We start from the raw sequence: 24,950 nt of genomic DNA, 5'->3' as shown, positions 1-24,950 counted from the left end.
ACTCTTCTACTAGGAAGCTTTGTGAATAGGCCCCTGGTGTCATGCAACCAAAGAACTATAAAAAATTAACTGCTTGGGATCTCATTGAGACAGACGTTTATTTGTCAAAAAGTATAGCCACACTAGGCTACTAAAAGGGACTGGGTGTTTAATTGGAACCAGACTTTTAATTGAAGTTTTACGGTATGCACTATGGGCATGGAACAATCTTCAGAAAGATCTAAAAATTACAAACACTTAAATCCATAGATGCCTTTAAGGGCACCATAAAGAATGTGAATTGTGGATTTTTGTATGCTATACTGTATTTGGTGCTTTTTAGTGTGTTGTGATTGGCTGCTACCTTGGCCAGGTCTCTCTTGTAAAAGATGTTTTCAATCCTAATGGGACTTCCTGGGTAAAAGTAAAATAAAATGGAACTGAATTTTGACTTCAGATGACTTACCAATGCCATTAGGTAGATACAAATCTTTGAAAATCATTTCACTTAAGAGAAATAACAAAACAGCAGCAACAGCTTGGCAACATGTTACAGTCATATACATCAATAAGAAAGTGTACATGTCAAAGGGCACACATCTTCAAGTTTCACCGTTTTATTTTCTAAATGCATTGTAGGTTCGTGTCTCGTATCACTATACAAGCTGTTAAAAAAACTGTAAAGAACCTCTGTTAACAATAACAATACCATTATGCATACACACTAATAATGCTTTGATCACTAATGCTTGCCAGTATTTGCACACTAAAGCATCTGTGTTCATGTAATTACATTTTGTTTTAGATCAACTGGATGATAATGTTTCATTTGTGCTTTACAAAGAGACTTGTGACAGGAGTTTTTCAAAAACATAAATACATGATTCTCATTATGCCATAATTTTGCCATAGAGGTCAGAGACTGTATTTACAAACATTCTGAGAATACTTTCAGAGAGCTCCTAACTTAGCTGGAAAGTTTATAGTAAGGAGTCCTAGCTTTGAATTGATTTAGGAAAATTCTCAGGGTAACTCTTACCAAGGAGGAGACAGAAACTTTTACCTAAGTGGAGAGGTGTGGTTGACCCTGTTGCTAGGTATGATGCATTCTTTATACAGGTGTGATTGGTTGTCACCGACACGCCCCTTTGTGAGCCTGCAAGGTTTGGACACCCAGTGGAAATGAAATGAACTGCTGACTGTGAAAGTGTTAAGATTGTTAATGTTGTTACTCACATCCTGTATTTGGAGAATATTTTTCCAGCCTCTTTGTCTTTTCACCATTTTCTCCTCTGCTTAAAAAACTCTTTAGCCTCTTAAAAGTTCTCCTCTCTGCACCTAACAGTTTTTCACCATAGGAGCTCTTTTAAGGTCTAAGATGCTCTGTGAATAACTTTTATCTTTACAAAGACCTAGTCTTGACTTTGAGGGGAAATTCTAAGAAAACGTCACAATTCTAAGAATCTTCTTAGAATGCCGTCACTAGAAGCAACTCTTAAAACAAGGAAGCTTTGTGAATACAGCCCCAGGGGTGTAACTATCACTAACTTTGTATATTCACATTATCTCATGAGTCTCCATTACATGTGACCTGATTAATCAGTCCAGTGAAAACACCAAACCTGAGTTGCTTCCAGTTGAATTTGGATATGTAGGTATTAATGGTTGCATTGCATATTCACACATTTCATGAAATCATCCAAACTGAACATACTGAATTTCTCAACTACATACTGGTAAGATCTTATCAGCTCCCAGTCAAAAGCTGAAACAGCAGGATAGATATGATCTAAAGAGTTATCATCTTATATGGTCATATTATTACAGCTGCTTGAGTTCAAATGGTTGCACAATAACTTAAAGTTAAAAATATTATGGAATGCATAAAATTATTAACAGCACAGAATGGGTGACTGTCTGTTGCATTGAGAACCTTGTTCACCATTTTTAAGGCTTCCAGAATCTGCATCTGCATTTCAAAATGAAAGCATAAGATATCATTCTTAAAAAAATGAAGTAAAAAGATACAGGGTGATACACAGGTGAAAATAAAATAACATATACTGTACTTAAAGGTCCAGTGTGTAAGATTTAGGGGGATTTAGTAGCATCTAGTGGTGAGGATTACAGATTGCAACCTGCTCAAACTCCTTGCTATAATTTCTACAGTGTTCATTATTCAGGTTTTTACAAGAAGCTGGATTATCCACAAAGGTCTCTTTCTCTTCAAAAAAAGACCAGGTGATTTAAACTGGTGAAAACACTGTATAAAGGAGTCTCACCTTATAAATCAGTGTTTCTTCAAAATTGTTTGCCATGTAGCAGATGGGCTGTTCGCCCAGCCCTGCTAATGTGTGCTCACTTTATTTCTAATCCAGAAGTTGAGTAGGTTTTTACCATAAGCCGAATTATCTGCAGAGGTCTCTTCCTCTCCAATACAATGCACTCAGGAATTTAAACTGGTAAAAACACTGAATAAAGCTGTCTCATGTTTAAAAAATCAGTGTTACTCTAACGCTGCTTGTCATGGAGAAGCTTCTAACTCGTGCAAAAACATGAATGTCGTTATCTAGAGCCAGTGTTTCGTTTGTCCGTTCTGAGCTACTGTAGAGACATGACGGTGCAACATGGCAGACTTTGTGGATGAGGACCTGCTTCCTATGTGGATATAAACAGCTCATTCTAAAGTAACGAAAACAAAACAATTCTTATTTTCAGGTGATCATACACTAAAGAAAATATACTTCATTCATTCATTCATTTTCCATAACCACTTATCTTTCTGGGGGTCGTGGGGGGGGGGGCTGGAGCCTATCTCAGCTGACACTGGGCGAGAGGAGGGGTACACCCTGTACAGGTTGCCAGACTATCACAGGGCTGACACATAGAAACAGACAACCATTCACACTCACATTCACACCTACGGACAATTTGGAGTCACCAATTAACCTGCATTTCTTGGACTGTGGGAGGAAGCTGGAGTACCTTAAGGAAACCCACGCTAACATGGGGAGATCATGCAAACTCCGCACAGAGGGGGTCCCCCACCACGGGGTTTGAACCCCCCACCCCAGGTTTGAACCAGGAACCCTCTTACTGTGATGCCACAATGCTAACCACTGCACCTCCGTGCTACAAAACATAAAACGTACTTAGTATATTCCATTTCTGCCAATATATCCCTGTAAACCCCTCAATACGCACTGGATCTTTATCAGACTGAAAACTAGTGAGTGAGTCACAGCAAGTCAGCCATTGTGTTAGCTTCTTTGATTGTTAACATACAAGTTAGCTCTCAAAATAAATCACCAATCCTGTACTTCTTCTGTCACATAAAATACACATTAACAATGGAATAGGGCAGCAGTGGGCATGCCTGTCTGTAGAGGCCAATGTGACAATTAAGGATAAACTACAATGCATGTGTGATTGGTTGAGGTAGGCAGGTTTAGGAAAAAATCAATAAAGTCATGTCACATTTTATTAACCCATCTACCTACCCCTCCTCCCTACAATGTTCTTTGAAACTTAAACACAGACAGTAAGTTTTTTCAAACTGTTTGCCAAAGACTGCAAACCAGTGATTTCTCTCACTATGTTCTGGTAAAACATGACAGGCATCTGCATGGAGCAAATATGCTGATTGGCATTCCTCTCCTGAGCTCAGACACCAACAAAGACCCTTCCTACTCCTACACTAGTCACTCATGACTGGACAAACTGTCACTGGTCTCTGTTTTTGATTTTCAAAGTGAAAAACATTGAAACTGTTGACAATTTTCTTCTCAACTATTCCAGCTAAATGCTTTTTCCACTTCAAAGACCGAACAGAGCTATGCTTTATATCAGTAACACCTGAGATGTTCTTCACAAGGTCTGGGAAAATGATAATAGACATTCACACCTTCATATGCTTTTCCAGATGTAAATCTAGTAGTAAAAAGTATGTTTTAGAGATGTGGTAAAGGTGTGTGTGGGGTTGGACATCACAGCCTCAGCACTGCTACCCTTCCTCTCTAAAGGACAACAGTTTGGTGTTTTCCATCCAGCAGCTGATGGGACAACAACAGTGAGCAGTCAGGTCAAATCATACAATTTCACACCCTTCCTTCAAATACAGCCTGTGTGACATCACAGATAAGACATCTGCATCTTCCCATGTTCTCAAATCCTGACTGCTGCGTCTGTAGCTGAGGTGTGGAGTCTGATTGATCCTGTGGGTGGATCAGGACTCTGTTTGGTCTGATTGTTGGATTTCAGGCTCACTGCTCTCATGGTTGGACAGCAGCTGGATGTTGGACTGCGATGTGTCTGACAGCTCCTGAGGTTCAGTCCTGGACTCTGACAGACATGGTGTTTGTCCTGGCTGAAGCGGGGAATCTGGTGGAACTAGTTGTTGCTGTGCTTGGATGTTGGACTCTGACGAGACTTGTGGTTGTAGCTGAGACTCTGATGTATGAGATGTTTGCTGACACTGGCTCTGGTTGTCTGATGGGTCTGATGGGCAGCATTGTGAATCTAGATGCAACTGTCTCTGCAGCTCCTCAGCACTGTGGGCTAACATGATGCTCACCTTCCTCTGGTGGGCCAGGGCCTCCTCTTTGTCATTCAGCTACAACAGGAAACACAGCATTAATGAAGGAGAAAAATCATTCTCTCTGGAGACAAAAACAGTCTTACTGACGACTCTTACATGAGGAACTTTAGCGAGCTTTAGCTCCATCTACTCTACAAGCTGCAGAACAGCAAAGATTAGTCTAAAACTGGGTGTAGAGTTTATGCATGAGGTAAGGCAGAAATTATGTTTTAGATCATGAACAAATGAATGAAGAACAAGTTACTGAAGCATTCAAGAATTCAGAATGCCCTGTACTCAGATTAATCATCGGTCCACTTAAAGATGAGCAAAGATGCTAATGATGGCTACAATAACCATAAATAGCTGACTTTTAAACTGAAATATATTTCTCCAGTGGTTTTCCAACTTTATTTTCTTCTTAATTTGAATGCTCTTTCTTGTGTTGCATGTGTTAGTTCTAGGATTTCTTCGCATACCAGCAAAAAATATATAAAGAGGCTGACAAGTAAACTCCTGTTAGAGCATTCACGCTCCACAGACTCTCACTTCTCACATCTTTAAACTGTATGCTTGGAGTTCTGTTTTACGGTCACTGTTGATATAGATTCTCTCTCATCATTCCTCATCATGGTGTACCATTACCTTTCCATACAGGCTGGAGGATCGAGCACTTAAAAACTGCAAGGGATCAATTTGTCCCATTATTTCTCATTTGATAGATTCTCTATTATCAGTTAAAGCTGGAGTAGGCAGTTTCATTGAGTCATCACTGGACAAAAATCCCATAATGGACTTTGAACATGTTGTAATTCAAACTGACTGAGAGAAAAATAGACTTCTGCCCCTCCTCTTGGCTCTGTTTTCAGGCTTTAGAAAATCTAGTCCACGGCAGGAGACTTTGGCCAATCACAGGTCATTTCAGAGACAGGCCATTCCTATTGGCTGTTGTTGTGTGTGTATGTCCCTTCAGATGGTAAAAGCCTGATTCAATGGTGGAGAATTCTACAGAGAAAGTTACTATTCCAACATTGGCAGCAACTCCCTACACTGCAAAGCAACTCTGAAAAGGAGGACAGACTTATCAAAAAGAATCTAAAAGATCGTCAAAACTAACAATAAACAGAACAAAACACTTGTCAATATCAGCTCGGGGTTTCGGAGATTGAGATAAAATGTTGCTAATAGTTTAGCCTTCTGCTAACCGGAGCTAAAGGCTCATGTCTGCAGCTTCAAGTTCACATTTATGTAGCTGACGTTAGCTAGAGCCTTAAATCACAGTATGTCCTTCACCTCACTCCTCACCGCTACAGACCACCTTGCCGGGAGGAAAGCAGGCAGCAGCCCTGACTCCCTGCTGGATCTGCAAACTTTCTGTTGCTGCCAAGGGAGAAGAAAGGACTGAAGCCAATGATCAGTTTACAGCCTTTAATCGTGCAAACAGACCAATGTATCAACACCACTGTGTGCTGTTTCAACCAAACTTTCTGTTGTTGTGTTACACAGGTTAGACATCCTGGTATTTTTGGCATGCTTCATTTGACATACTATGTACTGGGACATATCAAACCTTTTTCTGGCATACTAAATAGTATGGTAGTATGAATGTTGGAGTGCTCAGTAAAATTAGGAAGTTGAAGAGGAAGCAGAAGAAGTAGAACAGCTGGAAACTGCTTGTCCTGTCCACCCAACTGTCTGTTAACAAGCCCTCCCCTCTGACAGGCTTTCCTTCCTGAATCCACATGTGGCCATTCAGAACAGTTTGAAAGACTCCTGACTTTAGACAGACATCATGTGGTATGAACTAGTTTGTTTAAAGCCAACTGAGGCCTTACGCCAGGGCCACACTGGACGCGGAAGCGCTGCGAATAGCCTCGAAGCGCCGAGAAGTGAAACCAGTTTCCTTTCGGCGCCCATGTTAACCGATTGTGTCATCCACACCGGCCGCACCACGCAGCTCCATGGCCGGCGCGGCCAACTGTTTCGGCGTCTGGTCTATTTTCTGCGCGAGCCACAACGAATGTGTCAAGCCGGGCAGGAATATAGGCTATACATATTAATCAGTGGTATATAAACAGAGCACGAGAGAGATGAACACACACACACACACACACTCACACCCACTAACACACACACACACACAAGAAAGGGAGAGAGAGAGAGAGAGAGAGAGAGTGAGTGTGGGCCGGCTATTCATCAAGACCACATGACGTCACAGTGTTTTCACGCCGCCATATTTGGGTCCGCTCACAGCAGTCACAGTGTTGTCACGTTACCAAAACAAGTAGAGTAGGAGGAAAATCAGCGAGAGACCGAAAATGTATGTTACTTGAAGGATGCCAGGAATATATTGTGCTGTTGGCTGTGATACCATTCGACAAAGAAACCCCAGACTGCAGTTTTATTCCATCCCAAAGGATGTAGACCGGCGGCATAAATGGTTGGCTGCGATAAGAAGAGACAACAGAGTGGGGGTTGGGGCACACACAGGCAAACAGAGAGAGGTACCCATGATGGAAAACAGCCCCAAATGTGACGGAGACAACAGCTGGGAGCAGAAGCGCTTGTTGACTGGCGTGGAGAAATGCACGTCTGGTGTGAACAGGCTCGCGCGAGAATTTCGGTGCGCTGCGCTTCACAGCACTTTGCTGGCAGTGTGGCCCTGGCGTTAGCATTGACAGGGAACTGGAAGGGGGCTGACGTGATGAAAAGAATGACATTGCAGAGGGTCAAACACTGCAATAAAACATAAGGACATCCTCAAGTTTCATACAGTCTCTGTGATCTCGAGATAACAGGCCTGTAGATGTTAAAGAAGATACTCGCCAAGTCCAGCAGTCTGTAGAGAGTCTCTAAAAGATCATCAGGCATCTTGGAAGGCAGTAATCCTCTCAACCTCTGGCTTACACTGAGCAAAGGACTCCTGTTAGCAACTGGAAGGGAAAAACAGTTTCAATAAATGGAGACTATAAGGCACTGAAATCAAGAATTATTTACGGCTTCTTGGGGAAATCAGTGAGTGTTAGACAGTAAATCCCTGACTGTGACAGGGAAACAGTATGGACTCCTGTTTGAGAAGCACCCTGTCCTCCTTTGGGGTGGGATTAAACCTTCCAGTCCTCAAGGCTAATGGTAACATCACTCAGTGCAACTGTGCACAATACAGATCTTTGTCCTTTGTTTAGATTATACTTCACATAAGCCACCAATTTGAGTTGACACTGAGTTCATAGTTTTCCTTCATACCATTTGTCAACAGACAATTTTTCTCTAAACATGAGAAACATTTTACTCCTAATCTCCTGGATGTCACAGATTACCATGAAAATAAATGACAAGTTATTCAAATAAAATAAAGATTTCAACTCATTAGCCCAGAGATGACAGTGGCAGATGTCCCAAATAAATATCTTTATAATGAATCTCTGATCGGACATCTTCACAAGTCTATTCCAAAACCAGAGCATTTGACATTTATATCTGATGTTTGGAAGTTCACACCCCACATCCCCAATAATGGCCAAAACTGAAGTTATTTTATGGACATCCAGTAAGCACTGAATTGACAAACACATGAATTATATAGTTCTTTGTAAGTATGGAATCCTAGGTTGCCACATTATTTAACTTTGTTCAGTACAGATCCCAGCACTAAACCCGATGACTTAGCTAGAACACTGACAGCTTCTTTAAATGACGTGCTCGTCCAGCGTCAGACCAATATATTAATACTGGTCAGTGTATGACACCAGTTATGAATCAAATCTATACATGTCTACACCTCAAAACTATATGGGTACAGGTCCTTGTGTCACTTTTAGAAATTCACAGACTATGGGCAGAACAAACCACCTGAGGGAGGACCTAACCATCCTCTGTGATCTCATATAGCACACTGAGCTGATAGCACACTTGCCTTCAGCCTTGCAGTGATGGGTTTTTAGGATGTTGGCTTCAGCCAGCAGCAGGAAGTGCTCACTGCGTTTCCTCAGCTGCTGTTCAAAGGCAATACGAAAAGCATCAGCAACCATCAACGCCTCTTCTCTCCTGGCACGCTGAGCATCCAGCTGGAAAACACACATACACACACACACACACACACACACACACACGCGCGTTGACTCTGAAACTGAGCCACTCAGCTTTCCCTCTCCTCATACCTATATATCACCCTGCTCTGGAGATTCTAGGGGAGTAATGTCCCTTTTTGAGCCCTCTCCTTAAATATGAGACTATGCAGTTATGTCAAAAATCCGTTTTCTGTCTGTCTAGAAACTAACTGTGCTGCAGGTCAACCTTCTTTTAAGTTTAGAAAAAGACATAATTTAAAAAAAAAATGAAATTGTCTTGTACAAATGCTTCACAAGAGCAATGACAGTGACAATGAAGTTGGCCAACATTTCCCAAAGTTAACTCTGAATCTAAAAACAGATTCACGCTTTTTTCAGCACTGGTTGTCAGGAGGTTGGTTTGAAACCCTACAAGGACAAAATAGTATTTAATACAACAGAGAAACCAACAGAGCAACAATGGCTGATGTTATCTTATGATCTAATGAACAGCATTAGTAATTTGAGAGAGAAAAAGAAGAAAAACATGGAGCTTGGGACAGGTGGAGTGGGTGGATGTAGTTTACCTCCTGTTGTAGCTGGAAGAGCTGCTTCCTGCTGGCAGCAGCAGTCCGACTGCACGGACAAGCTTCAGCAACACCAAGACACCTGCAGGCACCCAACACTGCCAGCTGCAAAACACAGAGAAGATGGAGACTAGTACTCACTACATAATTCTGTAGTACAAGTTACTCAGAAACTATTCTCAAGTAAAACAAAGACCCTTTGTATGAAACCTCATGGCAGTTTTTTTTAAGTTTTTACTACAGTGAAAGTATAGGCAGTTGTTGCCAATGCTGGCATAGTAACTTTCTGCATTTGCAGATTCTAAGCCAATAGGAATGCCCTCTTTCTGAAATGACCTGTGACTGGCCACAAACCCTAAATCCAATCTTTCCATTTGTGTCTCTCTGGTGGCCATTTACAACACATTAAAGATAGAATCTGGTGAATATCACTGGAGTGAGACCATTTTTTAAACATTTACCTCACTGTATAAAATGACCTACTGTAACCCCTAGGATAATCACAGCCTCATAAAACTTTACACCTATAAACTAGAGATGTTAGGCATTCAGAGGGAGGATGGCTATCACAAGTGTATTTATAACAAGGGGTTTTCTTAGCAGTTTCCAGAACTGAAGTGCTTGTCATCCAATCACTGAAAAATGCAGTTCCTACAGAAATCTCCAAATGTCAAAAGTTTTGATACCAAATGACAGCATTTCTTTTCTATGGTCTTTGTGTCTTAATGTGGTATTTTGGAAGGATTTGTGACCATTTTATTGATTCTTGAGTGGTCAACAATTTTGCACCAAATCTGTTATGGTATCAACACCAAAATTGTCGCAACCGTGAGACATAGTTGAGCCTGAGAATGGTAAGTGCTTCATTTTGGGAAGTGGACTTGCTTGAGTTTCTTGAAGACGTTTTGCTGCCCATCCAAGAGTTCAGAAACTTAAGTTAGAACTTCAGTTCTAACTGACTGATACTGAGTCGCAGGCTTTTAAACTGTGTGGGTGTGAACCCTTACAGAGTTGTTGTGGTCACATGTGAGCTCTGAGTTTCAGACTCATTAAGGTCACATATGAGTCATTGACCCACCCAGCCGTCTTGTGTGTCATTAGGGTTAGATGGGTCCAGGTGTAAATTTTTATTTTTTATTTAATCTTTATTTTATCAGGCAGTCTCACTGAGATCAAGATCTCTTTTACAAGAGAGACCTGTGAACAATCACAGGCAAAACAACACACAACAAACAAAACAACAGGATATAAAAGGAATTAGCAGAAACAGTTACAACAATCATAGTAAACATCAGACAACAAAGATTTAAAATCTCCAAGATGAATGAATGTCTCAAGTTTAAGGGCAGATTGCAGTTCATTCCATTTAAAGGGAGCATAATATCTGAAACCAGTTCTGCCAACATTAGTGCGTGTATATGGAATATCTAAGGTTAGATAGTTACTGGATCCTGTTCTGTAGTTACTGGATTTAAATGAGAGAAGAGATGTGAGGTCATTAGCAAGTTTCAGCAGTAGAGCTTTGTAGATGAATAACATGAGATGTATACTTCTACTAGACTGCAATGAAGTCCAACCAACCTTTTGATACAGAGTACAATGATGAGTGTGAAAATTGTCATTAGTAATGAAGCATGCACTGTGATACACAGGGTTTAACTGCTGAAGAGTTGATGGGGCAGTGTGACAATACAAGATGTCACCATAATCAAGGACAGACATGAAGGTTGACAGTACAATGATTTTTCGGTTGGAGGGAGACAGACAGGCTTTGATCCAGTTCAAGAAGCCTAATTTGATTTTTAGTTTTTGAGTTAACTGTTGAATGTGAATCTTGAATGATAAATTGCTGTCAAGCCAAATTCCAAGTATTTGTATGAGTCAGTGAGAGTAATGGGGGTGCCATTTAAGGTTTTGATGGCAGGATAGTCAGAGTAGTGGTGGAAGTGGAGAATACCAAGTATATTAATTTAGTATAGTAGTTTTTTCTGCATTTAGAACTAGTCTGTGGTTATGGAGGGATAATTGTAGGGCGTCAAAGGCAGTCTGTAGATGAGTCAGGGCTTGGGATGGGGTAGAACCGGGGGCATATATGATACAATCATCAGTAAAAAAAGTGGACATTAAAATATTGATTCGGGAGAATTATGTTATTAATGTATAATGTAAATAGCAATGGTCCAAGGATAGACCCCTGTGGCACCCCGTTTCTGATAGTGAGTGGACTTGATTGAGCACCATCAGCAACAACAGTCTGAGTTCTGTCAGTGAGGTAAGAGTGGAACTAGTTAAGTGAAGAAATATCTAAGCCTATAGACTGTAATTTATGAAGAAGAATTTTATGATCAACAGTATTGAATGCTTTTGAGAGGTCAATGAAAAGAGCAGCACAAAACTGTTTATTATCCAGGGAGGAAACAATGTTATCTATGACTGAAACTGCAGCTGTAACTGTGCTGTGACCTGGGCAAAATCCAGACTGTTGTGGTTGAGCTACGTTTGATGAGTCGATAAAATAGCGTAGTTGATAATTGACCAATGATTGCAGGATTGTGTTCATACCAATTGTAATCATCTATCTCATCATACGGATGAGATGGATGCAAGGTCATGCTGACCTTGACCTTTGACCGTTGATCACCAAAATGGAATCAGGTCATCCCTGAGTCCAAGAAAGTGTTTGTGCCAAATTTGAAGAAATTCCCTTACAGCGTTCTTGAGATATCACATTCACAAGAATAGGACTTACATACGGATGGACAGCGCAGAGGCATAAAAAATAGAAAGATTAGTTTATATATTTCTTTTACTTTCTTTTACTATTCCAAAACTGTATAGTTTATCAACTCTCCAAGAACTCTTGACAAAAATAAATGAGGAACTGGACCAACTGCTTCTTTTTGCCCTGTGGCACCCTGGGAGGTTCCTCTGGCCCCGCAGTTACACCGCAAAACACTGAAGAACATTCACATTTGACATGATCACACAGAGCGTGCATCAAGTTTTCATCATGTTACAATACAACATTTTGGTATGATTTGTGTGACATACTCACTAAAATTATGGACACATCAATTCCATCAGAACCAGCACTTTTTCTCTTTGGACATGTTAACAATTTGAAATGAATCAAAGCTACAGGAAAATTATTGATTTATTTATAGCGCCTGTTGTTTCTAGGAAGTGTATTGCATTTACCTGGAAGTCAGATTCCCCCCTCTCTACATCAAAGTGGACATCAGAAATTATGATTTGTATGCCTCTAGAGAAGATTATCTATGTCCCCAGACATGATGCCTTTTTACAGATTTGGCAGACTTTCATTGAGTATATAGAAACATAACCTTTATCAACTGTGGACTCACTTTAATCTCTGAACTGGCTCTATCGTAAACTAAAAGGAATGTCCAGGCACAATGGTTGAGATATCTTAGTGACAAGAGACTCACAAAATAGATAAAAAAAAAATTTCACTGTTTTTGTGATTTATATTGAATTCTTTGTTTGTTTATTTGGGTTTTTTTTTTGAGGGAATAGGTTGTGATGTTAATGCTAAATTGACAAACTTTAAATAAACGAAATACAAAAATAAAAAAAAATTTTCATCATGTAGTGTAAAAATTACCCTGCTAAACATGCTGCTGACAGTCACTTTGAAAGGACAATGTGAGTGGTTTGGACATTACACAGTGTGTGACATAACTGAACTGAATCTAACACCCCCCCCCACCCCCCCAGAACCTCTCACCTCTAGAACACTTGCATCTCTCTCTGGGCTGTACTGAGGTTTGGTTCCTTGGTAAGCTCTCTGCTCCTTCACACTCAACATGGAGAGAAGTTCCATGCACTGTCGACTCCGGGCTACAAAAACACACACGCACACACACACACACACACACAGATGCAGCTGACAGCTCTGGAAAAATCTTGTAAGTGGACGTAGGGACTATGTGGTCAGTTATTTAGATGCAAATTCTGAGTGTTGGTGAGTTGGGGTCACACACTAAGGGTTGAACTGCATGAGGTTCAGTGACTCCACACACTGACAGACAGATCTACTTGACTTCACAGGTGGAGATAATATGTGCAGACATGTCTAGGTCACCTAAAATGATTCTACATTATTCAGTAATTACCGGAATTCTCCGTCCGGAGCTGCTGGATCTCCCTCTCTCTTTCCTCCAGGTTGTCAGTCAGAGTCTTGTTCTCACTCAACATTCTGATTACAACAACAACAACAACAACAACAACAGCAACAACAACAATAAAGTTACAATACAAACCAGTCAAAATAGCACAGACATGAGCATTGTGTGGTGTAAATCTGAACCTGTTGTATTTCTGCTCCCAGGATTGCTGAGACTTCTTCATCTGGACCTGGCTGAAGCTGAGTTCCCACTGCAGGCTGTTCACCTCCTGAAAGAAATGGTAGCAACATATTTGAATTATGACTCCTATATTACATAACACCAAGTCACATGCCTCTAGTTTTATATACAAGTTTATATTTTTGGGAGCGGCAGTAGCTCAGTCCATAGGGACTTGGGTTGGGAACCGGAGGGTCGCCTGTTCAAGTCCCTGTCCGGACCAAAAATATGGAGTGTGGACTGGTAGTTGGAGAGGTGCCAGTTCACCTCCTGGGCACTGCCGAGGTGCCCCCGAGCAAGGCACCGAACCCCCCAACCGCTCAGGGCGCCTGTCATGGGCAGCCCACTCTGACATCTCTCCACTTAGTGCATGTATAGGTCCAGTTTGTGCATGTGTGTGTTCGGACCTGTGTGTAATTGACAACAGAGTGAAAAATTGAATTTCCCCTTGGGGATTAATAAAGTATATAAAATTATAAAAAAAAAAAATATATAAAAATTATAAATTATAAAATTATATGCAAGCCCGGCAGCACGGTGATGTGGTCGTTAGCACTGTCGCCTCACAGCAAGAGGGTTCCTGGTTCAATCCCAGGAGGGAGCCCTTCTGTGCCCTTCTGAGTTTGCATGTTCTGCCCGTGTCAGCGTGGGTTTTCTCCGGGTACTCCGGCTTCCTCCCACAGTCCAAAGACATTCAGATTGGGGATAGGTTAATTGGTGACTCTAAATTGTCCATAGGTATGAATTTGAGTGTGAATGGTTGTCTGTCTCTATGTGTCAGCCCTGTGATAGTCTGGTGACCTTTTCAGGGTGTACCCCGCCTCTCGCCCAGTGTCAGCTGGGATAGGCTCCAGCCCCCCCACAACCCTCAAGAGCATAAGCGGTTAGAAAATGGATGGATGGATGGATATTAGGGCTGCTCGATTAATCGACTTTTAATCTAGATTACGATTTGGGCTTTCAACGATTATGAAAACAAAATTATCGACATAAAACAATTATGCGCTTCTTGTCAGTTTACTCTCGTCTTGCGTTGCAAATCAAACACACCCGGAAGCCGCGCATGTGCAATACCTCCCCCTCCCCTCCTCTTTTCAATCCACGAGCCAGTCAAGTAGGTGAAGTACGAGTAATGCGAGGGGCAGGTGATCGAGGAAGATTTCAAAAACAGCGTGTGGAAAATGGCCGAGGGAGAGCGAGAGAGGTTGGTCTGTGTGTGTGTGTGTGTGTGTGTGTGTGTGTGTGCATGTGTCTGTGTGTGTGTGTGTGTGTGTGCATCAGGGCCGAACTCCGCCATGTGCGATACAGAGAGCAGAGGAGAATTTTAAACGGGCATGTAGAGACAGAAATGACATGCCATCCACGTGTGCCGCATAATCATTTGCATAACCATGAATTCAATTTTGATCAAAATAATCGTGATTATCATTTTTTCCATAATCGAGCAGCCCTAATGGATATGCAAGCCTCAAGATAAAGTCCCCAAACTTTACTATAATAAAATCTTTATATGGCCCCTGTTCTCCAAGCATGGCTCAGTTCACCCACACTAACTTTATGTTATCCACCTAAGAGTTTATTAACTACTCTTATAAATTAATCATAATTTATCATATATGTTAGTGTTGAAATACCTATCTAAATGTCCAGTCATTCTACATGTCTGAAAGTCATATACTTTAGAGAACTTTGGAATTTTCAATTTTGCTCAGAGTATCCCTAACGTAATTTTGAGCGATGGTATTTTTTAACCTGGATCCTACTGTCCCATGTGTTTGTGTCAAAGTGACTAATAGAGACAACAGTTTTTGAAACTGGTCCACTACTGAGAAAGAATGCTGCAGCCGCTGCAACGAAACAGGCTGTAGTGTAATCACTACTATTGTGCACTGTCAATTTACTAGGGATGCACCGAAATGAAAATTTGTGGCCGAAGCCGAAGCCGAAGCCGAATATTATTAAATGCTTGGCCGAACACCGAGTACCGAATACCGAATATCATTGTTTAGTTTTTCATTAGTGTTTGCAGATGAACCCCCTCCAGATTAGTGTTGTCATGGTACCAAAATTGGGACCCACTGTGCGATACCAATGAAAATATCATGGTTCTGAGTAGTATCACGATACCACAGCGAAAATGAGGCAGATGTGCCTTTTGTCATTTATGAAAAGATAAATCACTTTTCTATAATACATCAATGATATTTCAATGGAATAAATTACTTATTGACTTATTCATACTTCAAAAACAGCATCAATAAGTGATGGGGGGAATCAAAATAAAATAAATAAATTAAATAAAAATCAACCAGCCACCCTCCTCCCCTGACAAGTCCCTTCATAAGTAAAGAACAGTGTGCGGTGAGGTTTGTGGGCCGTTACTGACACAAAGACAGAAATGTGAACGGCTCGTTTCTCCTCTGACACGTCACATACCTGTGTTCGGCTGGCTCGGCTGTTCAGGTACTTTTGGGCAGTCATGACACCAAGAAGAGGATATTATTGGAGCCGACTTCTCCGTCGTCGGGTAAGCCGATGGCCGCCGTATTTGACAGGAATACATTAACGTTACTGTCTGTGTCTGTGACCCCCATTCAACCCACAACCGATGGGATTCGCCTTTCGTTTCTGCTGGTGGTTGAAATCTGTAGGCTGCTCGCACAGCGTGCTGAATGATTTAAGCCTATTTTACTCGCTCAAAAATATTTTTAGTCGCAAATGCGAGTGCCGTGACGGACGGATCGCCACACTGCCGACATTTTATTCCGCCCATCACAGCACGCCGTTTGATTGCGTTATCAAAACACGCCGCTATTATTCGGCCTTGCTTTTAACTTATTCCACCGAATACCGAATGTGTGTTTTTTTGCAATATTCGGCCGAATATATTCGGTTACCGAATATTCGGTGCATCCCTACAATTTACATCCACTGTAAGTGCTTGATTTTGCTACTGACAGGCTCAGATTGTGTCTGACAACATTACAGAATGAACCCTACAGAGAAATCAAATGTTTTCCTTACCCTTGGCTTATCCAGTCTGTTTGTTAGTGTTTGTAACCAAGTCTTGTCACAAATCAGCTAAATGTTTAGCCGTGACACTGACACACCAACTCCTCCCAGCACTCCTCTCTCAAACTCTCACTAGCATTTCTACTGTTGTTTTTCCTGCAACATGATTTCAAACTGAGACTTCTCCTTGAGAGAGATATGGTCAAAATAACAAACAAACCAGCAAAAAGTCAAGAAAAGCATTTCTCTGTAGGGTCTTTCCTTAATGTCAGACACTTATAATAATAATAATGATCTGAGCCTGTCAGTGGCCAAAACAAGCACTTTTGGTGGATGTAAATTTATGATGCAAAATTCAAACTGTTTCACCATTGCAGCTGCAACGCTCTCTCTCAATAGTAGACCAATTTTAAAAACCATGGTCTCCATTAATCACTTAGACACAAAAACATGGGAAAATAGGGTCCAGGCTGACCCTGACTGACAGAATGACACACCGACGGTTTCTGTGATTATGTACAGCATACCATGCCCATGGATTGGGCGGCTGTGGCTCAGAGGTAGAGTGGGTCGTCCACCAATCGAAAGATCAGCGGTTCGATCCCGGGCTCCTCCAGGCTGCATGTAGAAGTATCCCTGAGCAAGATACTGAACCCCAAATTGCTCCTGATGGCTGGGTGTGTGTGTGTGTTCAAACTGAGTAGCAGGTGGCACCTTGTATGGTAACCTTGGCCACCAGTGTATGAATGTGTGTGTGAATAGGTGAATGTGACTCGTAGTGTAAAAAGCGCTTTGAGTGGTCACTAGATGACTAGAAAGGCGCTATACAAAATGCAGGTCCATACCATGACTTAGTCATACCAAAAATTAGAAGGAAAAAAACAAAACATTCAGCCACAGGGGGAGCCACAGCGATCAGTCGCATTTTAGCCATTTTTAAGCATTTTTTCTGTTGTTATAGCGCCACCCAATTGCCAATTATAGTCAAATTTCTCCAGTCACCTTGAGACGTCCTGTTCTACATATCTACCAAATTTAGTAAAAATCGATATGGTGGTTAGGCCTAGATAAGAAATTAGCTCTGTAGCGCCCCCATTTTGTTTGATTGGGTCAATAATGGAGGGGTCCCCTCAGATTACGTGTGGCCATATGCCTACAAAGTTGCGTGGTGATCGGTGAAACCCTTGAGATGTTATACACCTTTATGTGATGAGCCACGCCCTCCGCAATATTCATTGCCTTATAGAAGCTCAGTTTTAGTAAGTTTTCCAACTTTTGCCAAGAAGGAACTTTAGATATTGGTCCCTAGATTATGTTCAGCGAGTTTCATGCAAATCAGTCAATATTCCTAAGAGATTGATTTTAAGTGTTTTTCAAAAAATTCAAAATGGCAGAAAATCTATAAAACCGGAAGTTATGGGTTCTTGAGGCAAATTTGTTCCTCATGAGGAGAGGCATCTCTGTGCAAAGTTTCATGTCTCTACAACATACGGGGCATGAGATATGCCCATTCAAAGTTTGCAATTTCAATTGGTTGCAAATAGCACCCCCTTTGGCCAATTGATGTAATATTGCTTCATTCGCATCCTCCCATGACCCTCTACCACTGTGCCAAATTTCACATGGATTGACCAAGTCAGTGAGGAGAAAAACGTGGAACAGACACACACACCCACACACACAGACACACACACACACACACCCACAGACAGAGTTTTCGTCATTATATAGTAAGATATATATATATATATATATATATATATATATATATGTATATGTATATACGTATGTATGTATATATGTATGTTTATATAAATATGTATGTATATATTTGTGTGTGTGTGTGTGTGTAAACTGGTCGAAAAATAGTTGGTAAAATAGCACCATTTTTTTTTCTTGTGTCATTGTGTTTCCTTTACTCTTTGATAAACAGGAAGAAAGCAGTTAGTTCCTGACTGTTGAGCAGAATGTTAAAGCAAACAGACCAAGCCCTTATTTGAGCAGCCTGCACTCACACTTACCTTCTCCAGAGCTTTAGCCCTCGCCTCACTCTTCTGCAGCAGACTCTTAGTGTGACTCGTGGCTTTGTCAAGAATGGCCTGCATGAAGAAGAGCAATTTTTAGTCATCAGCTAAACAAAGTTAAGACTCTGCAGGTTTTCACCTCAGTGTATTACTCTCTTCTCTCTGAGAAAAAAAACTGTTCTAAGACTTCAAAGACAAAGATGTTTCAAACATTACTGGTGTTCACGATCTGTCTCACTGCCTTTGTCACTGTATGATGTTCACACATAATATGATGGTAGACTAGTAGATGTGTAGAACCGCCCAAAGATGACTCTTTTACCACATTTTTTAAACTCCATCAGGGACTGGAAGGCATATCATTTGGAGCAACTTTATACTGAAAAAGCCAGAGTTGTCCATAAGGCAAAGGAAAGTGTTGGCAGTAAGAAAAACACAAAATATCACCATCCTTTATGTCAAGGAGACGTGAGACCAGAACTGGGAAAAAATTTAATTTCACTTTCCTTTCCCTTCTCAAAGCTATTAAAGTAGGACACTACTGTAATAGCTTTGGCCATTATTTCTAACAGAACTTTTTCTTCACAAGCCTCATTGTTCAGTGTTCCTCCGAACAGCATTTTGGCCCTTTTGCCTTCACCAGTTAACAGGAGAAACCATCAGGAAACATGGAGCGAGATTAAAGGAGATATTATGTCACAAAATAGCAGTCTTAAGGGGTTAAAAACCGCAGCAACACAAAGGGTCCCAAGTGGAATTTCCTTAATTTTAAAGGGTCACAAGAGAAAAACACTGAGAACCACTGTTACCATTAGGTAGCCTAACAAGGACACCTGCTAAGCAGCGTTCTTGATGGATACTTACTTCATCGGCTGTCTGGGCACTCTTGTGAATCCAGCTGAATTTTAGAACAGTGAAGAGGAAGATGCAGTACTTTGGTATGAACGTGTTACTCTACCTTCCCCTGTAAGATCTTCAGGGCTTCATATTTGCCTTCAAGGTAACGATGTGCCACCTCCAGCTCACAGCATAACACATCTATCACCTGTCAACACAGCAGAGCCATCAGTTAAAGTCTGCCAGGCTGGAGTTAAATCAACACAGTTATGTCAGTTATTCTTTGTCTTTTTTTCTTCACTTTTCCTACCTCAGCTGCTTCCTGTAGTCTGTCTTTCAGCTCGTCCTTGGACAGGTCACCCAGGGAGCCTGATGATTCACACAAAGCATGCTCAAGCTTTAGAGGTCACAGAAAATGTTTGTGCACAATGACACCTTTTCAAAGTGACATCTTCAAAGAACTTCAAAAGGTTGTTACAGGCTAAGCACGTGGGTTTGGAGTTTGTGGTTTAACTTGTGATTGGAATAAAGTTAGTTGTTCACCTAACTGGGGAAAAACTGTTTCATTTTATTAAGGCAACACTAACCTTTCTGGAAATTTTACGCTTTTCTTTGTTTAGGTTAAAATGCTATTAATAAGCTGATGGCACACAAAATTCTAAGTGAATTCCACCAGAGATAAAAAAATAAATAAAAAATACTCAGTATTAGAGCCCAGTTGCACCATTGTGGTTAAATAATGACTGAGGGTGAATGACGCTTTTCTGGACTGGAAACTACTACATGGAATTTGAATCATTTCATTCTTCTTCTTTTGGGGCCCAAACTATTTCAAATGTCAATAATATATTTTGTGACTGAATTATACAGTTTTTATCTCTTTTAAAGAAGTTACTATTGGAGAAAAGAGGTACAATATCAGTAAAATAGCTGATTCCAAACTAAACTAGGGATGGACAATAATATCAGCCCTTCATCAGTATCGATGGTATCGGCTATAAAATAAATCAGAATCGGCCAACATGCTTTTTCTTATTTTACACAATGAATATATTACATATATTGAAAAGTGTTGTATTTCATTAGCCTGAGTGTCAGACTAAAGCTCCCAGAACCTTCAGTCTGACATCGCCTCCATTGAAGGCGATTTACAAGAGGGAGGGAATTTGATTTTTTCCCTAACCAATCAGTAGAGATCAACGACTCACCCAGAATCTGACGTCATTAGTATCCATGCCTCGGGGGTGCCTAAAACAATCGAGCATTGCCTGTTTAAAATGCCTCCATCGTCGTGCACGCCCAACTGCATCGCCGTTAAATCCAGTTTAGCAGCTTCCTTAATTTGGTCCTCCATTAACACGAGTAGTGGCGAAATACCTCGCTAGCATCGTTAATGTGGTCTGTAGGATCTGTAGCGGTCGCCATTGTTGCTATCCTCACCAGTTACTCACTGGTGCACAGCTTGACATCAGCGTGGCGCTGATTGGCTAATCGCTAGACCCACCCCCATCCCCGGCGTTCATTGGTCCTTCCATCTTTTGGACGAGATAAATCGCAAATTCATTGCAGTATGCCAGACCAGAGATGCAAGCCTACTCAGCTGAGTGGGCGGGGTCTATGGTCTGGAACCAGGCTAGTATTTCATGACTCCATCTGCTGGTGGGCCATCACGATAGGAGTATGCATGCATAATATGATGTTAATTCCACCACAGAGGAGACTTGATCTCTAAAATTAGGTGGGGAAAAAAGTGGATATATTGATATCAGTATCGGCCAAATGAGTTGATATATATCGGACATATCGGAAAAAAAAAAACAAAATCGTGCATCCCTTCTTTGAACAGTAGTTTATATAAAATTAGCACAGTAAGGAAATAATCTGGGCAGAAAAACCTCCTTATGTGTTCATATGAAAGCCAAGTTTCTAAATTAGCAATTGCCATTGCAGAAACAGCATTGCTCAGAACAACCTACCAATTTCCTCACTTACTCTGCCTAATGAACTAACTCAATTCCCAAATATTTCACAAAATTCCAAACATACTGAACCTAACTGTATGCTAGCTGTCCAATTAGCACTAGAGTCAGTTTAAGGACTAGTTTCCTAATAAATCAAGACCAAAATACAAAACTGTTTAAGATGTTTTTTAACACAACTTCAGAGTGTGTATTGTGTATTACACTTTGATTTATGCAAAATGACAAGAAGTCATGAAGTCTGCTAGGGATGCACGATATTTGATTTTTTGCCAATATTCAATATGCTGATATACAACAACTTATTTGACTGATAACTGATACCAATATTGATATATCCACTTCTTTTCCACACTTTATGTTAGAGATCATCAAGTCTCTTCTGTAGTAGAATTAACATCATATTATACCTGCACACTCTTATTGAGATGGTATTCATTTATTTTGCAAAGTAAGAAAAAGCATGTTGGTCGATACTCACTGTTTATTTTAAAGCGAATATCGGCCGATACCAATGACATGCCAATATTGTTGTGCATCCCTAAAGTCTGCAATTCCAACTGAAGGTGAAATAAGGTAATCTGATGGTATCTCGCCTATCTTGCCATTCGATCCTTGTTTAGCTCCTGTGTTACAGTAAAGGGACAGTTTACAGAGGTTCTTACTGGAGCGCGGCAGCTTCCAACGGGCTCTCTGCTGCCTCTCTGCAGCCTTCAGTCCAGGGATCCAGGCTGCTTCTCCTGCATGGCTGCCACTCCTGAGCAGCTCTGATCTGGACAGCAGACTCTCTGTGAGACCAGCAAAGCTCTGGCTCTTCATCCGTATGGAGCTGGGCGCTGCTCTGACTTCCATCCCGTCACCAAGATCTCCATCCACCATGTCATCATCCAGACTGTGGGCCTCACTGACCTCCTGCATCTGCTCCAAGTCAGACCTTACATTACATTCACCATAGTATGGATCTATTTAAATTGCCAAACCACATATATTTTTTTTTACACAAGTGTGATGGAATTCCTTTGCATTTTATCCCTTATTTTGCTTTATTGGTATTAAGTTACCCCCTAGCCTTTAAGTTTCACAAAATCAAAATAGATCACAGCACCAAGTTTTTGTGTGGTTATATCATCTATAAACAGTGTCTTAATGGTCTGGGACACTGTAGGGATTAGATCATTACTCCTACAAGAACTAACTTAGTGCTGTGGTTTGGGTCACTGCAACCAACTCAGCTGCCGTTTTTCACTAGAACATGTATTCAGTTAGTTTCAGTTATTTATTAGCATGTGGCATCAGAATGTTGTGTTGTTTACAAATGCTGAAAATACTCATAGATTAGATACCACGATGTTGTACCACTATGTTTTCTGCATTTTGACTTTGTGCGCTTCACTAAATCACAGCACAGTCCTTTCTATACTTACACCACCAAACTTAACACTGTTATACCATATAGAAGAGTTAAAACCACAGTAGGGGAGACTGGGAACAAATGTAACAGTTTTTGGTTTTGGTATCATTACTCAAAAACCTTTTAAACTATTAGGATATAATTATTTTCTTATGTAGGTAAATTGTGTCTGTGCATTCTAACAGTCATCACATGTTTTTCAAGCAATGTTATCTGCTCCCGTGTGACTGTAACAGCATATGGGGGCAACTGTAACAACAAATGTAATACGTTCATGTACATTCCAAGGAAAACAATAAACTCCCAAGAATATAGATACAGTTAAAACAATTTAATATCAATTTAACAACGAATCCCAATTTAAGTACGACAGAGAAATTAATAATATAGTTATACAAATATAAAAACAAAACTTTGACAAATATGAGAACTTCAGTTTGTCCACTGGCAGGCAGAGGGGAATCGTCACAGACAAGTGATGAGGGTGTCAGGGCTTTTTAAAATCTGCACCAATTCGGTCTGTTATGAGAGCCAATCCACCTCCCCCCACTCACAAATATATAAGTTGATAAATGAATTGAATCTTTATCTCCCTCTCAACCTCCCTACATTCATATTTTGAGTGTAGGGTTGCAACAGTATGAGATTTTCATGGTACGATAACTGTCTCACAAAATATCGCTGTTACATTGTATCATAATATTACAAAATTATGATTATCATCATCAGTCAGAATGACTCTTAAAGGAATGAACAGAGAGTTATCTTTGGTTGACCAAGCATTTGTATTTATTTAGTTTTTAGTTTTGTATGTATTTATTTATTAAGCATGTGTAAAAAGTCTCCCTTTGAAAATAACTACAATATAGTTTAGATTAAAACACACACAAAGTCAAAGATGAATTTGACTGATATCATATCATTATAACATTTTCTATAGATTTTGTGATAGATATCATGAAATCTTTAAGCCACTATACTTGTGTCAAGAAAATCTGATATGTTGACAGCCCTGCTTTGTAGACATCACGTGAATTATAATTTTTTGGTCATCACTGAAACCCCTTAAAAACTCTCTTTATGACCAGGGTGTCAGAAATCTGGCAGGTTGTGTAAAAAGCTACATTTGAGTATTTGTGAAAAGTCCAACTGACTGTAAAGCTGGTTGTTAAGTATAAAATATTATATCCAGTATTATCTATGCGAGGTGTCAGTGTTTTCTGACCTGTTTGAATGGTGACCCTTAGAACAAAAAAAAAAACCTACTTTTAATACCTTTAACCCCTTATCATTTGCCATGTCCTATTGAAAACTCTGCATACAGTGATACTGGTTTCAGTAATTCAGCTGTGCTCCAGTGGCCTGCTGACTATGGATCATCTAGATGACATCCAGACGATTTATTTATGAAAATACTTAACAAAAATACACAAAAAGGCACAAACAAAGCCTGAAATACACGTTACAATATTTGTTACAAAAAGGTTCCCTTAAAGTTTTGAGGGTTTTTTTTTTTTTTTTTATGTAAACGACTTCCTCTTACCTGCGACTCTGAAGCAGTGAACGTAATATTCCTCGGTGCTTCACAGCCTCCAGCGACACGCGGACAAAAACAACGTTTAGTTAAATAGCCTATTACTTTAATGTTACCTACGAAGAGACACCTCCAACAAGTTCAATATATGAACCCTGGGTACTATGAGGTGAGTCCTTCCTCCGCCAGTCGCACAGTCTGAATGCCACCTGCTGCGTCAAGCTCAGACACTAACTACATCCGGTCGTCACTTTCAAAATAAACTCCAGATAGTTTTTATACAAAAACAAAGTACGGCGCTGGAAATACACACATAATAAATAATTAAAAACGTTCCGTAAAAATAAACGACATAAAAACTACACTAATGCACCGCATTTAACCTACAGAAAACAGAGTATGGTATAAAACTTTTTTTGTGTTATGACAAACACAAACTTAAATGCGTACATATGCATTACTGGATCAACATATATTAAAAACCGTTTATAAGGTCAAATCATTTCTTGAGTTTAAGTTGAAAGTAGTTTAGTGTCTTCCAGCATCAGTGAGTCACTATCTCCAGAGGGAATATTTAAAGGAGCCTCATGTGAAA

General features: G+C 40.4%; 1 protein-coding gene across 2 annotated transcripts; it reads right to left on the bottom strand.

The window, feature by feature from the left end:
• Window positions 1-580: 580 nt before the first annotated feature.
• On the bottom strand, window positions 581-24,815 carry ccdc125 (coiled-coil domain containing 125). 2 transcript variants are annotated; one of them, XM_078170966.1, is made up of 12 exons: window positions 24,365-24,815; window positions 22,076-22,331; window positions 19,742-19,800; window positions 19,553-19,639; window positions 18,592-18,669; window positions 13,522-13,607; window positions 13,328-13,410; window positions 12,940-13,052; window positions 9,192-9,296; window positions 8,472-8,622; window positions 7,382-7,488; window positions 581-4,591 (listed from the first exon to the last, which is right to left on the bottom strand). In XM_078170966.1, exons 2-12 carry the CDS (start codon window positions 22,326-22,328, stop codon window positions 4,205-4,207), a joined length of 1,509 nt encoding a protein of 502 aa, XP_078027092.1. In that variant the 5' UTR covers window positions 22,329-22,331; window positions 24,365-24,815; the 3' UTR covers window positions 581-4,204. The 2 variants fall into 2 exon arrangements, with proteins under 2 accessions (XP_078027092.1, XP_033474723.1); XM_033618832.2 differs by having other exon boundaries at window positions 22,076-22,328.
• Window positions 24,816-24,950: the final 135 nt, after the last annotated feature.

This window comes from Epinephelus lanceolatus, chromosome 9 (genome assembly GCF_041903045.1).
Source record: "Epinephelus lanceolatus isolate andai-2023 chromosome 9, ASM4190304v1, whole genome shotgun sequence".
In the NCBI taxonomy this organism is placed as follows: Eukaryota; Metazoa; Chordata; class Actinopteri; order Perciformes; family Serranidae; genus Epinephelus; species Epinephelus lanceolatus.
Note: the sequence above shows the minus strand (reverse complement) of the source record. Positions and strands in the feature narration are given on the sequence as shown.

Coding starts and splice junctions, on each gene's coding strand:
- ccdc125 (XM_078170966.1), bottom strand. CDS start 22,328: ATGCAGGAGGTCAGTGAGGCCCACAGTCTGGATGATGACATGGTGGAT. Junction 8,623..9,191: donor TCTTCCAGCTACAACAGGAG/GTAAACTACATC, acceptor TGTGTTTTCCAG/CTGGATGCTCAGCGTGCCAG. Junction 4,592..7,381: donor TCTACAGACTGCTGGACTTG/GCGAGTATCTTC, acceptor TTCCTGTTGTAG/CTGAATGACAAAGAGGAGGC.